The 15698-nt window shown below is 35.0% G+C and overlaps 1 protein-coding gene and 2 pseudogenes across 1 annotated transcript; 2 read left to right on the forward strand and 1 right to left on the reverse strand.

Moving 5' to 3' along the window:
* The first annotated feature begins 1225 nt into the window (after window positions 1-1225).
* Window positions 1226-3036, forward strand: LOC109680854 (activity-dependent neuroprotector homeobox protein pseudogene; annotated as a pseudogene).
* A 1234-nt stretch (window positions 3037-4270) lies between these two features.
* LOC109680849 (olfactory receptor 7D4-like) lies at window positions 4271-6645 on the reverse strand (annotated as a pseudogene).
* A 52-nt stretch (window positions 6646-6697) lies between these two features.
* Window positions 6698-15698, forward strand: LOC109680853 (olfactory receptor 7D4-like). Its single transcript, XM_074053294.1, has 2 exons — window positions 6698-6810; window positions 15029-15698. The coding sequence occupies exons 1-2, from the start codon at window positions 6698-6700 to the stop codon at window positions 15696-15698; spliced, it is 783 nt and encodes a 260-aa protein (XP_073909395.1).

Consider the following 15698-nt stretch of genomic DNA (forward strand, 5'->3'; position numbering starts at 1 on the left):
CTACTACTGTGGTCCCCTTGACAACCCCTCTCGTGGTCAGTCCTGATGCTGTGGGCCCCTTTATCGCCCCCTGTCAGCAGGAAGCAGTTACTGAACAGACTTCCTCCTCCCAATCCCTAACAGCAGTTAGGGCTACCATTGAGAGGGGGGTGTGAAGGACTGAAGGACAAACTGCAGGAAGTCCCAAAAGGGCAATAAGTGGTCAAGGAGACACTTCTCCTCCCTAAGAAATGCCTGTTTGCATTTGAAAGGCATCTCCACCCTCAGGCAATGCAAATAGGCTATAAAACCCCACTCCCCACCCAGGCCCAGGGGATCACCAGTTTCCAGGTTCCCCTGCATTCTCCAATATGCAGTCTTTCTCTTCTCTTTTCTCCAACTAAATTCTCTACAAATAAAATCTTTCCGACCTCTGCTGTTGGAGTCTGCCTGTGCTTTCATTCTCAGAGCAGGCTTAAGAACCCTGCGTATCTGAAATTCCTACGTGTGTCATCCATGCATAACTATAACTTTTGTAATCCAAGCAAGTCAGGAGCCTGAGGTTGGGTAATAATGATTTTTAGAATAGCCTGGTCAACATAGTGAGACCCTGTCTCTAAAAACAGAGAATTTTATATGTCATAAGAAATACATTTAACAACAGATTGATCGGAGGGAGTCCTGCTGTGTCCCCATGCATCCCTGCAGTGGCTGTGGTGCTAGCAGGAGCTCATGAAGGTGAATTCAGAGGGTGAGAGGCCCTGAGCGCTTCCTCCCCATGATTGTCCTTGCTGCCACATCTAGGGGCTGATTCAGGGTGTGAAATGAACAGTGCTGAACCTAAGCCCCAACTTCATGGGCAAGTTTGTTCTTTTGTTCTGAACAGATAGTTTGCCTAGTGGTTATGCCCTGTTCTGCTATTTTAAGGATCTGGACTCCTTTTCCTGCCTTGTTCTTTGGATTACATTCTCAATTCATACCATTTGTCCTCTTCCACTGACAGCAAGAGTCCTTAAGCCTATGGAACACTGCAAAGATATCTATTTAAAATGAGGTAAAATGGGACATACTACCCATCCCACACTCCCCAAATCTGATATATGTGATAGGATCACCTGGCAGACCTTACATGCATTCAGATTTTTAATCTTTGCCTCACCTTTTATGCTGATTTGACTGAGATTTTCTGTTTAAGGCTATTTTGACATTTTGTATTGAAGTTCTGGTGCTTTAACTTGGATAAACTATGTTCCAACTTCCTGTCAACCATTCTGGACATTTAAGAAAGTACTAGAAAATTATCAAATAATACTTAGTGACATTGGGTTGGAATACTGTAAAGAGCATGTAGAAGACTTTAAACAGGTTTAATCTAATCACTTTTATTTTAAAAACACTACACAGGAGGATGTCGTACTATGGGTCCCTGCACTTACAAAAAAAATCAGTACTATGGAACAGAACGTTTTTGCTGCAATGCTTGTCAATTTTTCTCAAAATTCTTCTCTTTCTACAAGTCATTTCCTGAATGTGCATAGTGAAGACTTTGAGAATAGGATTCTCCTAATTGTCCCTACTGTTCCTTCAATGCAGACAAAATGAATTTGGAAAAACAGCAAAACATTTCATATTTCAAATGCCAGCACACCCAGTAGCAGTCTTAGCACTTTCAAAGATAAAAACAAGAATGATAGCCTTAAATCCAATCAGGCTGATAGTGTAGAGCAAGCGGTTTCTTACTGTAAGAAGTATACTTACTGAGATGTTCTTTAGAAAATAGTTAGGAAGCATAGTTAAAAGAAACATTTTCAGCCTGTCCTATCACCTCACTTAGCAAAGACATAAGAAATATCACTCAATGGTACTGTTCCCTTGTGTGAAAGTTCGTGGGGAAGAATGTAATATTCACAGGAATTAATGCCTTCTCATGCCATAGTCCTCTGAAGCCTGGAAATAGCATGTTATACAGACCATGAATGCATAGGTGATCAGGTAAATGCCATGATCAGGAGCAAAAATATAAAGGTTCCCCATTCCAAACCCTTGATGCTGATTAACCCTCAAGAGAAGAAGGTCATGGGACTCCCAAGAATTGGTTCTCTTGCTTCCCCAAAATGTCCAGTCTTTACCATCACAGCAGATGGTGAATTGACTGTCAACACTAAAACCTAGCTTAAATTCCACAGTAGTCAACATGATGTCTAATGTTTACCTGAAGCAGAACAGCTATGGAGTCATGTCTGTGGGTCACTTCTACAATGTTGGTCAGCCAATGAGACTTGGTCTTGGTGGAAATGCATTTGCTTTCATTCTGTGAAGCAGTTACTTCCAAGTAGAAATGGAAGGTTACACCGGCTTGGGACCAAGCAGAGCCATATACTACTTTCAAGCTCCTAATTCCTCTTTCCTCCCATCAGGCCAGTTAGTCTCCATCCCTCTCCTAGTCACAGACATCCAGAGTATTAAGTCAGTCCAGCTACAAACCTCCATCAGCTGTCACAGGCCTTCCCCAACCCAACACTTTTGCAACCCAAAAGTGGAAAATATATACAACCTGTTATGAGCTTTTCCTTGAAAATGTCTATAGCATGCACTTTGAAAAAGAACATAAAGCTGAGAAAATCCCAGCAGTCGCCAACTACATTATGAAAATCCACAATTTTACAAGCAAATTCCTGTACTATAATCACTATTTGCCCACAGATACATTGCTTAACCACACATTAGTTCATGGTCTTTCAACTTTCATATTGTCTTTCAACTTTCAATAACATGGAAAAGATGGCTGCACACATGCAAGTGGTTCAGATCAATGACAATTCATCTCCTGGTTATCATGTACAATCTATGGAATGCCCCAGCTTATCTGTTGCTTACTATGATCAGAATAACCCTACAGTTCCTCCGAAGCCACAATCAGAAGTTCAAGAGACAGCAGACACCCCTCTTAAAAGTTCATCTCAGCCATCAGTGCCCTATAAAAAAGATGTTGGAAAAACCCTTTGCCCACTTTGCTTTTCAATCATAAAGGACCCTTCTCTGGCAGTCAGTAAATGAGAAAAACCAGTAAGCTGCTTTCTCACGAATGCACACAGGGAAAAGCAGAGGTTAATCATGTCTGTCTTTTCAGCTTTTCATTCCCTCTTTAAAATATTTGATTGGATTTCTGTGAGAAGTATTACCCTGATTTACATGGTAGGTAGTCTAGGGTCAAAAACATAAGCAACCAGTTTAATGGGTATAGTAGACTCTGGGAAAATCAACCTGGTTTCCCATATTCATTCTGAACAGTTGAAATGTATACTTATACAGTCTTTTAGACCTATTCAAATGATGCTTACAATATTTTATTGTGTTCCCCATCATAGATTTGTTTCCTTTTTAGTGTTGTCTTGCTGTGCAATAAATGCTATATGTAGCTTACCTAGCAGAAGCTTGAAAATGAGCTACTTTGGATCTTAAGTCAAGCTTAGTTTTTTACAGATAGCCTTATACAATCTTGCAACAGAGTCCAGCCACATAAGAGATATTTCTGGACTCTCGTATCATAGAAGTTTTCTTGTCCTATGTATTCTTGATATTACACCTTTAAAAAACAAAACATTAGATGTTTCTGAAAATATTTAAGCTAAAGTCACATACAAGAATTGACATTGTAGCTACTGTATTTGACAACTTTTAGATCCGTGTAAAAGTGTGTTGTGTTGAAGCAGCAAGCACAGTTGAATGCTGTGTTTTGGATATTGAGTTTTATTTTTAAACAGCACTGTCGTGCTTCCTTTATATCATCTACTTTAAGTCACACTGTTGCAGTGTATATTATTTTATTTTCTTTATTTCTCTTTGAATTCACCTTAAGCATCTAAATAAATTGTTGTATTGTGTTTAATGTAAAAAAGAAATACAGTTAATAACAATAAATTTCACATTTCAGCAAAATAAAATTAATATGCAGAATTTGCATCATACTTTTAAACCAAGCATCTGATTATGGTCAATTATTCAGATGATACAATGAACTTTTACAAATCAGAAGGAAAATAATATTCATATAATTGGTAAATAAACAAACATTTGAAAACTATGTTTTTCCACAGAAAATTCATTCCCTGAAAGAAAAGTCTGAAAGGATGTTCAGATAGTTACATAGAAATATGAGGCTAAAGCAAAATATATACTAATTTTTGGTTAATAGAATTCTGTAATTTTTATACAATTGGAAAATGGCATGGATTTTCAATGATGTGATGATATGCGAACCTTCATACATTAGAAAGTACAAAGTCCATGGTCACTGACATGAAACATGAAAATTTGCAAAATTTGAAGTGTTAAAATGCAACAAAAACTTCAACATACAATGAAAAACAGTGTTGTTATTCGAAAAGGGTAAGTATGCAATTCCCATATTATGAGATATCAGATTCATATCCACCTATATCTATGTTGATGTTTATTGACATTGCCTCTGTCTCTACCACTATCTCTATCTCTATCTACATCTATATCTAACTATATCCATGTGTATCTGTATCTATATGTATATCTACATCTACATCTCTATCTATATGTGCCTACCTCTACCTCTACATTTATCTCTATATCTATATCTATATTGATATTACTAAATCTATCTATCTATCTGTATTACAATCCTGATTTCAATCAGTTTCAAGAACTACAGCTTCACAGGTACTTCTTTGATTCTTAGTGTGAAAAAGCAACTCAGAAAAGCTGATGTACTTAGATGGGAATCACAACAGTAAATTATGCATCAAATGCATCACTGTCCAAAACTGCATTCAAAAAGATTCTGTCACCTAGCAGAGCAAAGTGAAAGACTCAAAATCACTCTTTTTTCTTTCTCTCTTCACAAGCACTAGATTTGAACAATGTTGGAAAATTAGTGTCAGTATATATGTATATAACAACCAATAAAAATTTAGTTATTTGATGCTTACCAATAAGGTTTTCAAAAACTTATTGTTAAGCAGTTTATCATTGTGCAAAAGCCTTAGAGCAGACTCCTATATACATTCATGACTATGCCATCATTAGTGAACTCAAGGTTACAAGACAACCATCATGTACTCAGTCTTTTATTTACAAAAAACATTATTAAAGCAGCACATAATTGTTGTCTAAAAGTGTACTTACAAGTGAATAGCAAAATTATTAACAATTGATAAAATGGAAATTACCCACAAGTCCCTCAATGGATGAATGAATAAAGAGCATGCTGTGCATATTTACAGTGAAAAGTATAAAGATTAGACATAGGTAATGTTGACCAACATAAGACAGAAAATAAAGCTGGAGAAAACCAAGGGCATAATGAAAAAGCAAGGAAGAAAAGTGGAAAGAAAAGAGGAAATAAAGGAAAAGAGCAAGTATCACAGAAAAAGAAACATCTCAGAGTTAGGATGCACATTTTATTACTGTGAATTCTATTAAAACACCCTCTGTCAAACATTGATTCCTGTTTTCTGAATCAGTCAAATCAATGTTGATATTACAAACAGAAAAACAAAAGCAATAGTGTGATATTCTCACAATCCATTTGTGGTCAATCCCATCTCAATGATTTCCTTTTGTAAATGAGGTAAACATGTCCAAGAAACATTTTACTGAATAAAATTATACAAATAAAGTGATAATCAAAGTCGTGTTTTTACATTTCTTTAATAATTTTCATTCCATTTCTTACTGGAAAAACAATAAAATAAGCAAATCCTGGTACAGATACTGATTTTCAAGCCATATCTTCTGAGGAAACCATGGTAGTTATTTACTTAATTTATGTCAAATTGGAGATCACAGAAATATCTGCAGGAAAATGTACCAAACTTGAAATTTATGCATCATATTTAGAAAAGAAATAGTAAAAAGGGTTACTGAGGAGGTTTAAAGAAAAATAAATACAACAATACCTAGTAGAAAAATGGTTATTTGTAGATGAAGTGAAACATGTTTTAGGAATGAATGTGACAGTATAGCAAAATTTACCCCATTTGATTAAGTAGATACCATGTCCCATTTGTTCTATGTCCAGTGGTCTCTAAGAATGAGAGGCTGCTCTGCTGAAGTGTTTTCTCAGGGATCCCTTTACATCCTTATTCCTCAGGCTGCAGATGAATGGGTTCAGCATGGGGTTAACATGGTGTACATAACTGAGGTGATCATGCTTTTGGGAGAATGGGCCACAGCAGAACTGAGGTAAACCCCAAGTCCTGTTCCATAGAACAAAGAGACCACACTGAGATGAGTCCCACAGGTTGAAAATGCTTTATACTTGCTTTCAAGGGATGACATCCTCAGTAAGGTGTATAGAATCTGAGAGTAAGAAAAGAGGATCCCAATGGCAGGAATTGCACCTAGCAAAGCAGTTGTCAGATATACAAAGTTGTTATTGATGAGGGTATGAGAACTGGCCACATTTATCAGCAGACTTATTTCACAGAAGAAATGTGGGATCTCAGTTCCTCTAGAAAAGGTTAATAGCATCATCAGTAGAATATGAATGATGGAGACTGAGCACATGATGCTCCAAGATATCAGGACCAGGAAGACACAGAACCAGGAATTCATAACAACTTGGTAGTTTAGGGGATTACAGATAGCCACAAAATGTTCATAAGCCATCACAGTCAATAGGAAATTATCCATTCCAAGGAATGTAATAAAAAAATACATCTGAGTAAAGCATTCTATGTAGGAGATGCCTTTGTCCTGTGTCTGGGTGTTCACCAGCATCTTTAGTACTGTGGTAGAAGTGAAACAGATGTCAACGAAGGACAGGTTGCACAAGAAGAAGTACATGGGCATATGGAGGTGAGAATCCATGCTTGTGGCCACAATTATGAGAAGGTTCCCAAGGACTGTGACTAGATACATAGACAGGAATAGCCAAAAGAGAAAGGGCTGTAATTCAGGATCAGATGAGAATTCCATGAGCAGAAACTGTGATATGCCTGTCTGGTTCTTAGCTTCCATGTTACCTGAAGGGTAGAAACAAGTGTTCAATGGAACATAAATTAAACTGTCGCTTAGTCATTACTTTAAATATCACTTTGATTTTGTGTCTTCCCTCCTGTATTGATTCCTGCCAATAACTCATTTGTTCAGTCAAGTTACAACTGTCCTCACTTTTAAATTTCATACTTACTCAAACATTCCTTAAATTAGCAGAAATCTAACTCTTTATCTTTGCCTACGTAGTCTCAATTACCATTTTAAAATTTATGGGCATGAGCTAATTTTTTCTGGATAGTGTCTTTCCAGAAGAATTGATTACATATTTTTCCTTACTTGATATTCACCATACTTCTTTACATGATAGCCCCCTAATGTTGATTAGATATAAACTTTAATAAAAATAATCTTCATTTTTGACATTAAAACTCATGCCAACCCACTCATCCTAGACAAGACACATTTTTTACCAGTTGATGTTTTCACTTACTATGTTTAAAATAGATCTATTGTTAGAAAGAGAATGTTATTAAAGATAGAAAAACACCACTGAAGAAAAATTGATCTGTGAATGTTAGAGAAGTTTTTTGGGAAATAGAAATGTTTCAACTCAGGGAAAGAAATTCGTCCATTGCTAATTGTAAGAAGAGAAGAAATGTTCTAGTCTGAGAGAACAGAATGTGTGGCTGTCCATGGTAAGCATCTTGTGGGAGAATAGTTGAAAATCATGGTATTAATTACAAACAAAGTAGGATCATGGAAATATGAGAATGGTATCAGGAGGACCAGTATCTGTCATGTCCAATGCAGAGCTTACTATAATTTTTCCAACTCACATTATTTAATTCACATTCATCTGTGGGTCTCTTGTGACAGTTTTTCTAACCATTTGTCTTGCCAAGGATATTCCTTGATCTTGTCACATTGTAAGTGTTGAAAACTACAAGTTGTAAGTGTACAATAAAGATTGAGACAAAAATGTTTTCTATAACACAGAAGACAAAATTTCAACCTTTTTATATCTGTGAACATAGGCAAAGAACAGTAATATTAAAGTTAAGTAAAATCCACTCAAATATTGTTTCAAATACAAAGCATGTAATAAACAAGTATTATCCACTTTTGGAATGGAAATCAGTTTATCATGATGATGTATTTTAAAACATAATTTATCGCATTGGATCTTGTACGAAGATTGTATTAGTGGGTTTGTCTGAGAGGACTTCAGGGAGGTGGGAAAGGGAAAGACCATTTTACAGATGGAAAATTATTGGCACATAATTGTAGAACTCAATGCATTGAAAGCTCTTGAATAATAGTGTAACAGTGTGATAGAAAAAGAGTAAGTTGAGGAAAGGGTATTAGATGGTAAAGATAGTAGAAATATTATGAACTCATGTATGAGAATGGAAAAATGGTACATGTTGAAACTATTTAAGAATAGGGAGAGAGAGGATAAAGAAGAATGATAGAGAGGGTGAATTCAACTAAGATCTAATGTAAGCACTTTTGTAAATGTCACAATGTATCCCCAGTACAACAATTATAGGACAAAAATTTTAAAATATATTTAAAAGAGAGTAAGTTATAATGGAGTAAATTTCATTAAAGCACCATATATACATATCTGAAATACCAAGATGAAACCCCTTTGAATTACCAATACACACTTATAAAATGAAAGACAGGAATGTAAAAGAGGTTCTTTTGGGTGGGTACCAGTGGGAGGGTGAGGGCATAAGAAAGGGTGAAAGATGGTGAACATGATGTATAAAGTTTGTAATCATTTATGAAAATAGGACAATGACCCCTGTTGAAATTGTTCTAAGAAGTAGGGAAAGAAGAATGAGGGAGAATTACAGAGGGGAGTAAATCTAGGTATGATATGTTGTAAGCACATATGTAAATGCCACAACGAATCCCCCCCTGTATGACTATTATATGCTAATAAAATGTATTTTATCACAAAATCAAGTCAATGTATAGAAACTATACCCATAAACATAATATACATGCTGCATTTAAAAAATGTAATAGCCATTACGCAAGTCAATAGCCAGGCCTGAGACTGCATCTATAATTAAATAATCCATGAATATTTTTCTAAACAAAAATAAGTGGTTTTCAAACCTTAGTGAATAGGAGTTTTTTTACATTCATACAAAACTATATTTATGTTACATTAAAGAACATGCCCAAGCACTCTATTCCTATTTCAATCTTATTTTCTCTGAAATTTAAAGGAATACATAAAGTGATCATAGAAGATTGGACTGTTGAGTGTCATTAGTAGTGGGAGAAGCTACTGTGGACTCTAAGGTGAAATGACACCTACAGTAATATTCAATTAAGAAGGGCTATCATTAATTTAAATATGTCAGCACAATTAGTTAGGTGACAAAAAAAGTCCACCCAAATGTAAAAAGCAACATAAAAATACCTCCTGCATAATAGAACTGCAGTTAATAAAGAATAAAATTGGATGCAGGCCACTTATCAGGACTATAGAATTTATATGAAATAATGGAAAAAATTTGGAGACACTCCAGAAAAAAACTGTTTTTGGAGTAAGGCTCAAGATTTCTGAGAGGGAGAGCAGAAAATAAAATAGTCTCTGGAAATAAAAGCATTCTACAAATACTAAAGTCCTTTAGTATATTTGGTCATCTTTATCAACCAAATAAATATGAGAATTGTCATACTTGGTATTTTAGAAGTAAAGCCCAGTATCCACTGGCCATCACCTTTTTCTTCTTACTCCACCAGCCCTCGAGACATGCTAAATCTCTCCAGTGGTTATCAGTGAAGCTTTCTCTCCTAATCAATACATCCCAGAAAGTTCACATTTCTTTTAATAAAGAATATGACCAGAGAATTTCTATAGTTCTGAATTCTCAGATCTTCCATTAAGTAAATTGTTCTCTTTTCATTTCACACTCCACCTCATTCTTCTCTCTTGGGATACAAATGAAAAGGCAGAGTAAACATTTTTAGTTAATTTTGTGCTAAGTATGTAGTGGAAGATGGATATGAAATTCTTTCTTCCAATGCAAAGCTCATTTATAGAGCTTTTACTTAAATGTCATAAATTTTCCCCTGAGTGAAGTTTAATTTCTAGAATAACAGATGCTAAAACCCCGGAATATGTTTTGCTTGTTTAATAGTATTTGTATATTTTAGAATTCATGTCGGCTCAACATTGATACGGAGGAAATATGTCATGGTTATTTTCCTTAATAGTTTATTCTACAAATTTATTACTCTATTCATTTAATTATTTGCATAATTAAATTGACAGATAAAATTAAATATAGATGTGTAAATTAATGTGTCTATTATTAATAGTATAGTACATTATACCATCTATGAGTTTTTCCACATAAGTCAATCTCAGAACATTGTCCTATCAAGCAATGTGTTAATGTACATTACTTTACAAAGGGCTTCATTGCAATTTTACCAGTCATGCATATAATGTACTTTGGTCACCTTCACCCTATGTATTACTCTTTCTTCATCTTCTCCATTTTTCCCTTTCTTTACAATGATTGTTTTAATTTTGCAATTTCCATAGGTGCATAGGTTATAATATGGTTATAATAAATACCCATCAACTACTCCTTTCTGCTTCCACCCACAGCTTTCACTACAACCAATCTACCTTTATTTTTGCTTTTGTTTTTGGTTGTTTGACAAGTTCAATATCCCATTCTCATTTTGTGGTGAGACTATTTGACATCGGCTTAACATGTTTCTAGAACAAAATGTACCCTAACTTTACTTGCCATGATGTGAAGAAAAAGTTGAAGAAAACTTTCCTCCTATATAAATGTAACTTTGTATCCTTTGAGCAATATTTCCCCACAAACTACCAACTACTGTCCCCATTCTATGATGACCACAGATCTCTTGTCTTCTTCTATGGTGTCAAATCATTGAATTTACACAGAGAAAAATTAGGTGATGTTTGTGATTCTGCACGGCTTATTTTAATGACATGTTCCCCATTTTGAACCATGTGGTTGCATTTTCTTATTATTAAAGCCTAAATTGTATTTTATGTATATATTCCATGTTTTCTTTATCTTCCTATCCTTTAATAAACACTTAATTTGATTCCATATTGTTAGTATTGTGAAAAGTGCTCAATACCTGGGCGACAAAATATATTTTCAATGTACTAATATTATTTACTTGATATGTGTCCCCCAGTGGAATAACTGGCTCATACATTATGTAATTTTCACCTTGATATAAGGGCCTTAATATGTTTTTCTATATTGTTTATACTAATTTATATTCCCACCAACAGTTTAAGCTATTCTAATTTCTCTACAAATTTATGAACAATTATCCATTGTAATTTTATTTGGTGGTACAGAGGTTTTCAACTCAAATCTTCATTCATGATAGGCAGGTGCTTTGCCACTTGAGCCATATCCTCATACCTGCTTTGTGTTTTGTTAACCACCATTTTAACATTGTAGATCTTAAATGAGTTTTAAAATATCCAAAGACTGTTAAAGATGACATACCAGAGAGAGATGGCTTCTGAGATATTTTACTTGTATAAATTAATCATAAGGAATACCTTACATCTTTTAAAACCAATCAAGGGAAAAAAATATTTTTCTTGGAGGAAATGAATTTGTCTTCCATGCTTCTACCTACATAGGTAAAAGTTTCCACTCTATTATATTATTTGTACTGCAAGGATCTGAATTATTTGTAGAGTGAAAATAAAATAGACAATTTATTCAATTAGGAGCTTTGAGAATTCAAGCCCTGAGACAGTCAAGCATTTAATAATGCTCCATCTGCCTCTCATTTTTACTTTTCTGACCTCAGTTCCTTTGAATACTCAAGTGTGTTTCCCAGTGACACAGTGTGGATAACAGGCTTCAGTTGGTTACAGCCATAGTAGGTGTAAATGTGTCCAGTCACTGTTAAGGTGAAGTCCCAGTAATTTGAAGGAGCTTTAATCTCCACTGAGACTTGTCTCTTTCAGTTCCTGCGGTTTCTTCTCTCACTCTGAACTCTAGAGCCTGTTTCAATATGATGTAGGTTCTTAATTGCCTAGCTTCCTTTTCTCTTCTAACAATCTATTATTTTTTATTCTCATTTAATTCTTTTTTAATGCTAGGGATTGAAGCAAGGGTTATCTGTATACTAGATGAGCATTGTCTCACTGATTGGTATTCCAAGCCCACCAATTCCTTTTGCTATCCATGTAAATATAAAATTGTTGAAGTTGGTGGAGACTTTTTTAGCATGTTCACAAATTTAACAGATACTCTAACATTCCTTGTTGGATGTGGTTTGCAAACAACAATTGTTTATTTGGTTAGTGAAGTTTCCTTCACTTCTCAATGTAGTCACAGCCACATCTTCATCTTCTACTAAAAAAACGCTCTTAATTTTTTGAAATAAATAGTATATTTTCAGTCTATAGAGCTAAATTTGTGAAGAATAATATTAAAAAACATAAATTTCTCAAATTGGCCTTCATTTGCAGAACCACTTTCCTGTTAATCCTGTATTATTCTCTTAAATAGAGAGAAATATATTTTAATGGACTTCACTATTCAATTCTGTGACTGTTTTTGGATATATGATAATTTAACAAATGTTTCTTTTGTGGTGTAGTACACATTTTGTCTCAGTAATTATTAGAGATCACACACTTGTATGAGATTGGCCCCTACAATGTGGTAGTCACAATATAAGTCACTGGGAAGACAAATGATGAGATAGACTGTAACAGCACAGACACACAAATGAAGATACATTTGCAATGTAACAGGACCATCAAGGACAAACACAGGAAGCTTCACTGTCATTGTCTGCAGCCCATTACTGGCTTCTCAAATTACTTCCTCTACTAAGTTCACTGTAGACAAACATACATTCTCTTTTCTCAGTGTAGAATATTTTCCATTCCATTTGTTCTCTGATCCACAATGATGCATGCTTTCTTTCTTTTTTTTAAATATTTGTATTTCTGAATAAACTACCCTACCCACTTCACAGAATAAATTGGTCATCAATGATATTTTCTGTTTTGAACAACAGTTTATGCTCTAGGCATTCATAATACTGCTTTTTCTCTAATGGAATTACAATTTTCTATTTTCAACATTAAATTTGCTTTTTACTTTCTCTAGGATGATTGTTTATATAATTGCTGAATATGTTAAAAATGAATCAGTTATATATTTTGTGCATTAACACTCCAATGAAGTGTGTGGATAAAGAAGCATACACTCTCCTATGTGCCTTATATTTGATTGTGATGAGAGTATGTTTTTTTTCTCCTCTTGTCCATGTATTCTGTGTACATTTTCCTCTGGTGGGATGATTTCCTTATAAGCATTTTCCAAACAAAGGAGCTATAGGGTTCTCAGTATTTAGAAATGCTCTATAGCAGTCCAAAGTGATAACAGAATTGTGTTTGTATTATTAAGTACACTATCCAATACAGCTCCCCAGTTAAACAGGACTATTGCAAAGTTGTAACATTAAATATCAGATGTATTGAGATGGTAAGAACAGAAAATTTTCAGGTGTGGTTGTCTGTATCTGTAATTCAAACACTCAGAATATAAAGGCAAGATGGTCATGTGTTTTAGGCCAGCCTGGACTACATAGATTGACCCTTGCAGAAACAAACAAACACAAAAGAAATAGAAAACAAACCAGAATGTCACATTTTTTATTTCCAATTGTATGAAATACTAACCACAGTAGAAAATGTACACCAATGTAAACTTTAACCTCCAGTCATATTAACTGTTGAGTTCTTAGTGTTCTTATTCTAATGATTATGTACTTGTAAATGACAGATGGTAAATAACCTTGCCAAGGTCACAAGGATGTTGAATAACTACTAAAGAATGTTTAATTCAAGAGTTATATTTCTTAAACACCTCTACATACTGCATAAATGGAAGATTTATATTTAAAATATTCAAGAGATTTTAAAATTGCAGTCATAGTAATGAATAGTACCCAAAACTGAAACCCCTTCTGAATACAAAATCATTTTTAAGCCTCCTAATTAAGGTAACAAGTAAAACCACATTTAGATGAAAAAAACAAAACAATATTAAATGACTAGTCCCATAATTATAGTTGTTTGAAATAAATATCTCTGTTTCATCAGGTTTATATAGATTACCAAGGAAATTATGTGAAATACAATCAATTCTTTGGGATGAGCTATAGCAAAGAAAAAATGATTAATAAGTTTTCAAAGGCAAATTACAGCAGAGGTAATGACAAACTTAAGATAATTGTAGTAACTGAGAGGACCGGAGGGTGGAACAGGTCATGCCTGGGAGGGTTCATATCAGTGTTATGGGGGAGGAGGTAGGGAAAGGATGTGGGAATATATAGTGCAAATACTGTGTACACATGCATAGAAATAGAAAAATGATACCTGCTACTATTCCAGTAATGAGGGTAGGAGGAATCATAGAGAATGGTGAGAGGGTGAATTCAAATATGATACATCTGATTTATTATAAGAACTTTTGTAAATGTCACAACGGACACCCAACCAGTACAATAATAAAAACTGGAAAAAATTCTGATTGATTGTATGCCTAAAAAGGGAAACAGGATTTCAACTAAAAGAATCAACTACTTAGGAAATGATAAAGTGTGGGCTTTGTCAAACAAAAGATAATAATATATTAAGTATCAAGTAACAGAAGTTCCATTTGACTGGTTTTGAATGTTGACTTTCCTTTCTTCCCCAATGGATCTATTATAAACATGGAAACAAAAAAACCATACAAGCCAATCACAATTCATCCTCTTGGGCCTCTCAGATGATCCTGAAATGCAACTCCTTCTCTTTAGTGTATTCATGTCCATGTACCTGGTCACTATGTTAGGGAACCTACTCATTATCCTGGTCACCTTCACTGACTCCCACCTGCACACCCCCATGTACTTCTTCCTCTCCAGCCTGTCCTTTGTTGATATCTGTTTCACCTCCACCACAGTGCCGAAGATGCAGCTGAACATCCAGATACAGAACAAAGGTATCTCTTATGTGAACTGTATTACTCAGGCTTATTTTTTCATTATTTTTAATTGGAATAGACAACTTTCTACTGACTATAATGGCCTGTGACCATTTTGTGGCCATCTGCCACCCCTTAAATTACACAGTCTTCATGAACCTCAGGCTCTGTATCCTTCTGGTCCTGATGTCTTGGTTCATCATAATGTGGGTCTCACTCATTCATATTCTACCGATGAGGCAACTGATGTTCTCCTTAGGCACTGAAATTCTACATTTCTTTTGTGAACTGGATCAGCTTCTCAAGGTGTCCAAGTCTGATACTCTCATCAATAACATCTTTGTTTATGCCATCAGTGTCCTGCTGGGTGTATTTCCTGTAACAGGGATCCTCATATCTTATTCTCAAATTGTATCCGCTGTAATGAAGATGACCTCCATTGCAAGCAAGTACAAAGCATTTTCCACTTGTGGGTCTAACATCTGTGTAGTTTCTTTGTATTTTAGCACAAGAATTGGTTTTTGCCTCAGTTCTACTCTGGTTCATTCTTCCCAGAGAAACACAATTGCCTCAGTGATGTACAATGTGGTGACCCTGATGCTGAACCCCTTCATCAACAGCCTGAGGAACAAGGAGGTGAAAGGAGCTCTGGGAAGACTGCTCAGCACAGCATCTTCTTGTCTTAGAACACTTACCTCCGAACTGAATATTTGGTAG

The sequence above is a fragment of the Castor canadensis genome, chromosome 14 (assembly GCF_047511655.1).
Source record: "Castor canadensis chromosome 14, mCasCan1.hap1v2, whole genome shotgun sequence".
In the NCBI taxonomy this organism is placed as follows: Eukaryota; Metazoa; Chordata; class Mammalia; order Rodentia; family Castoridae; genus Castor; species Castor canadensis.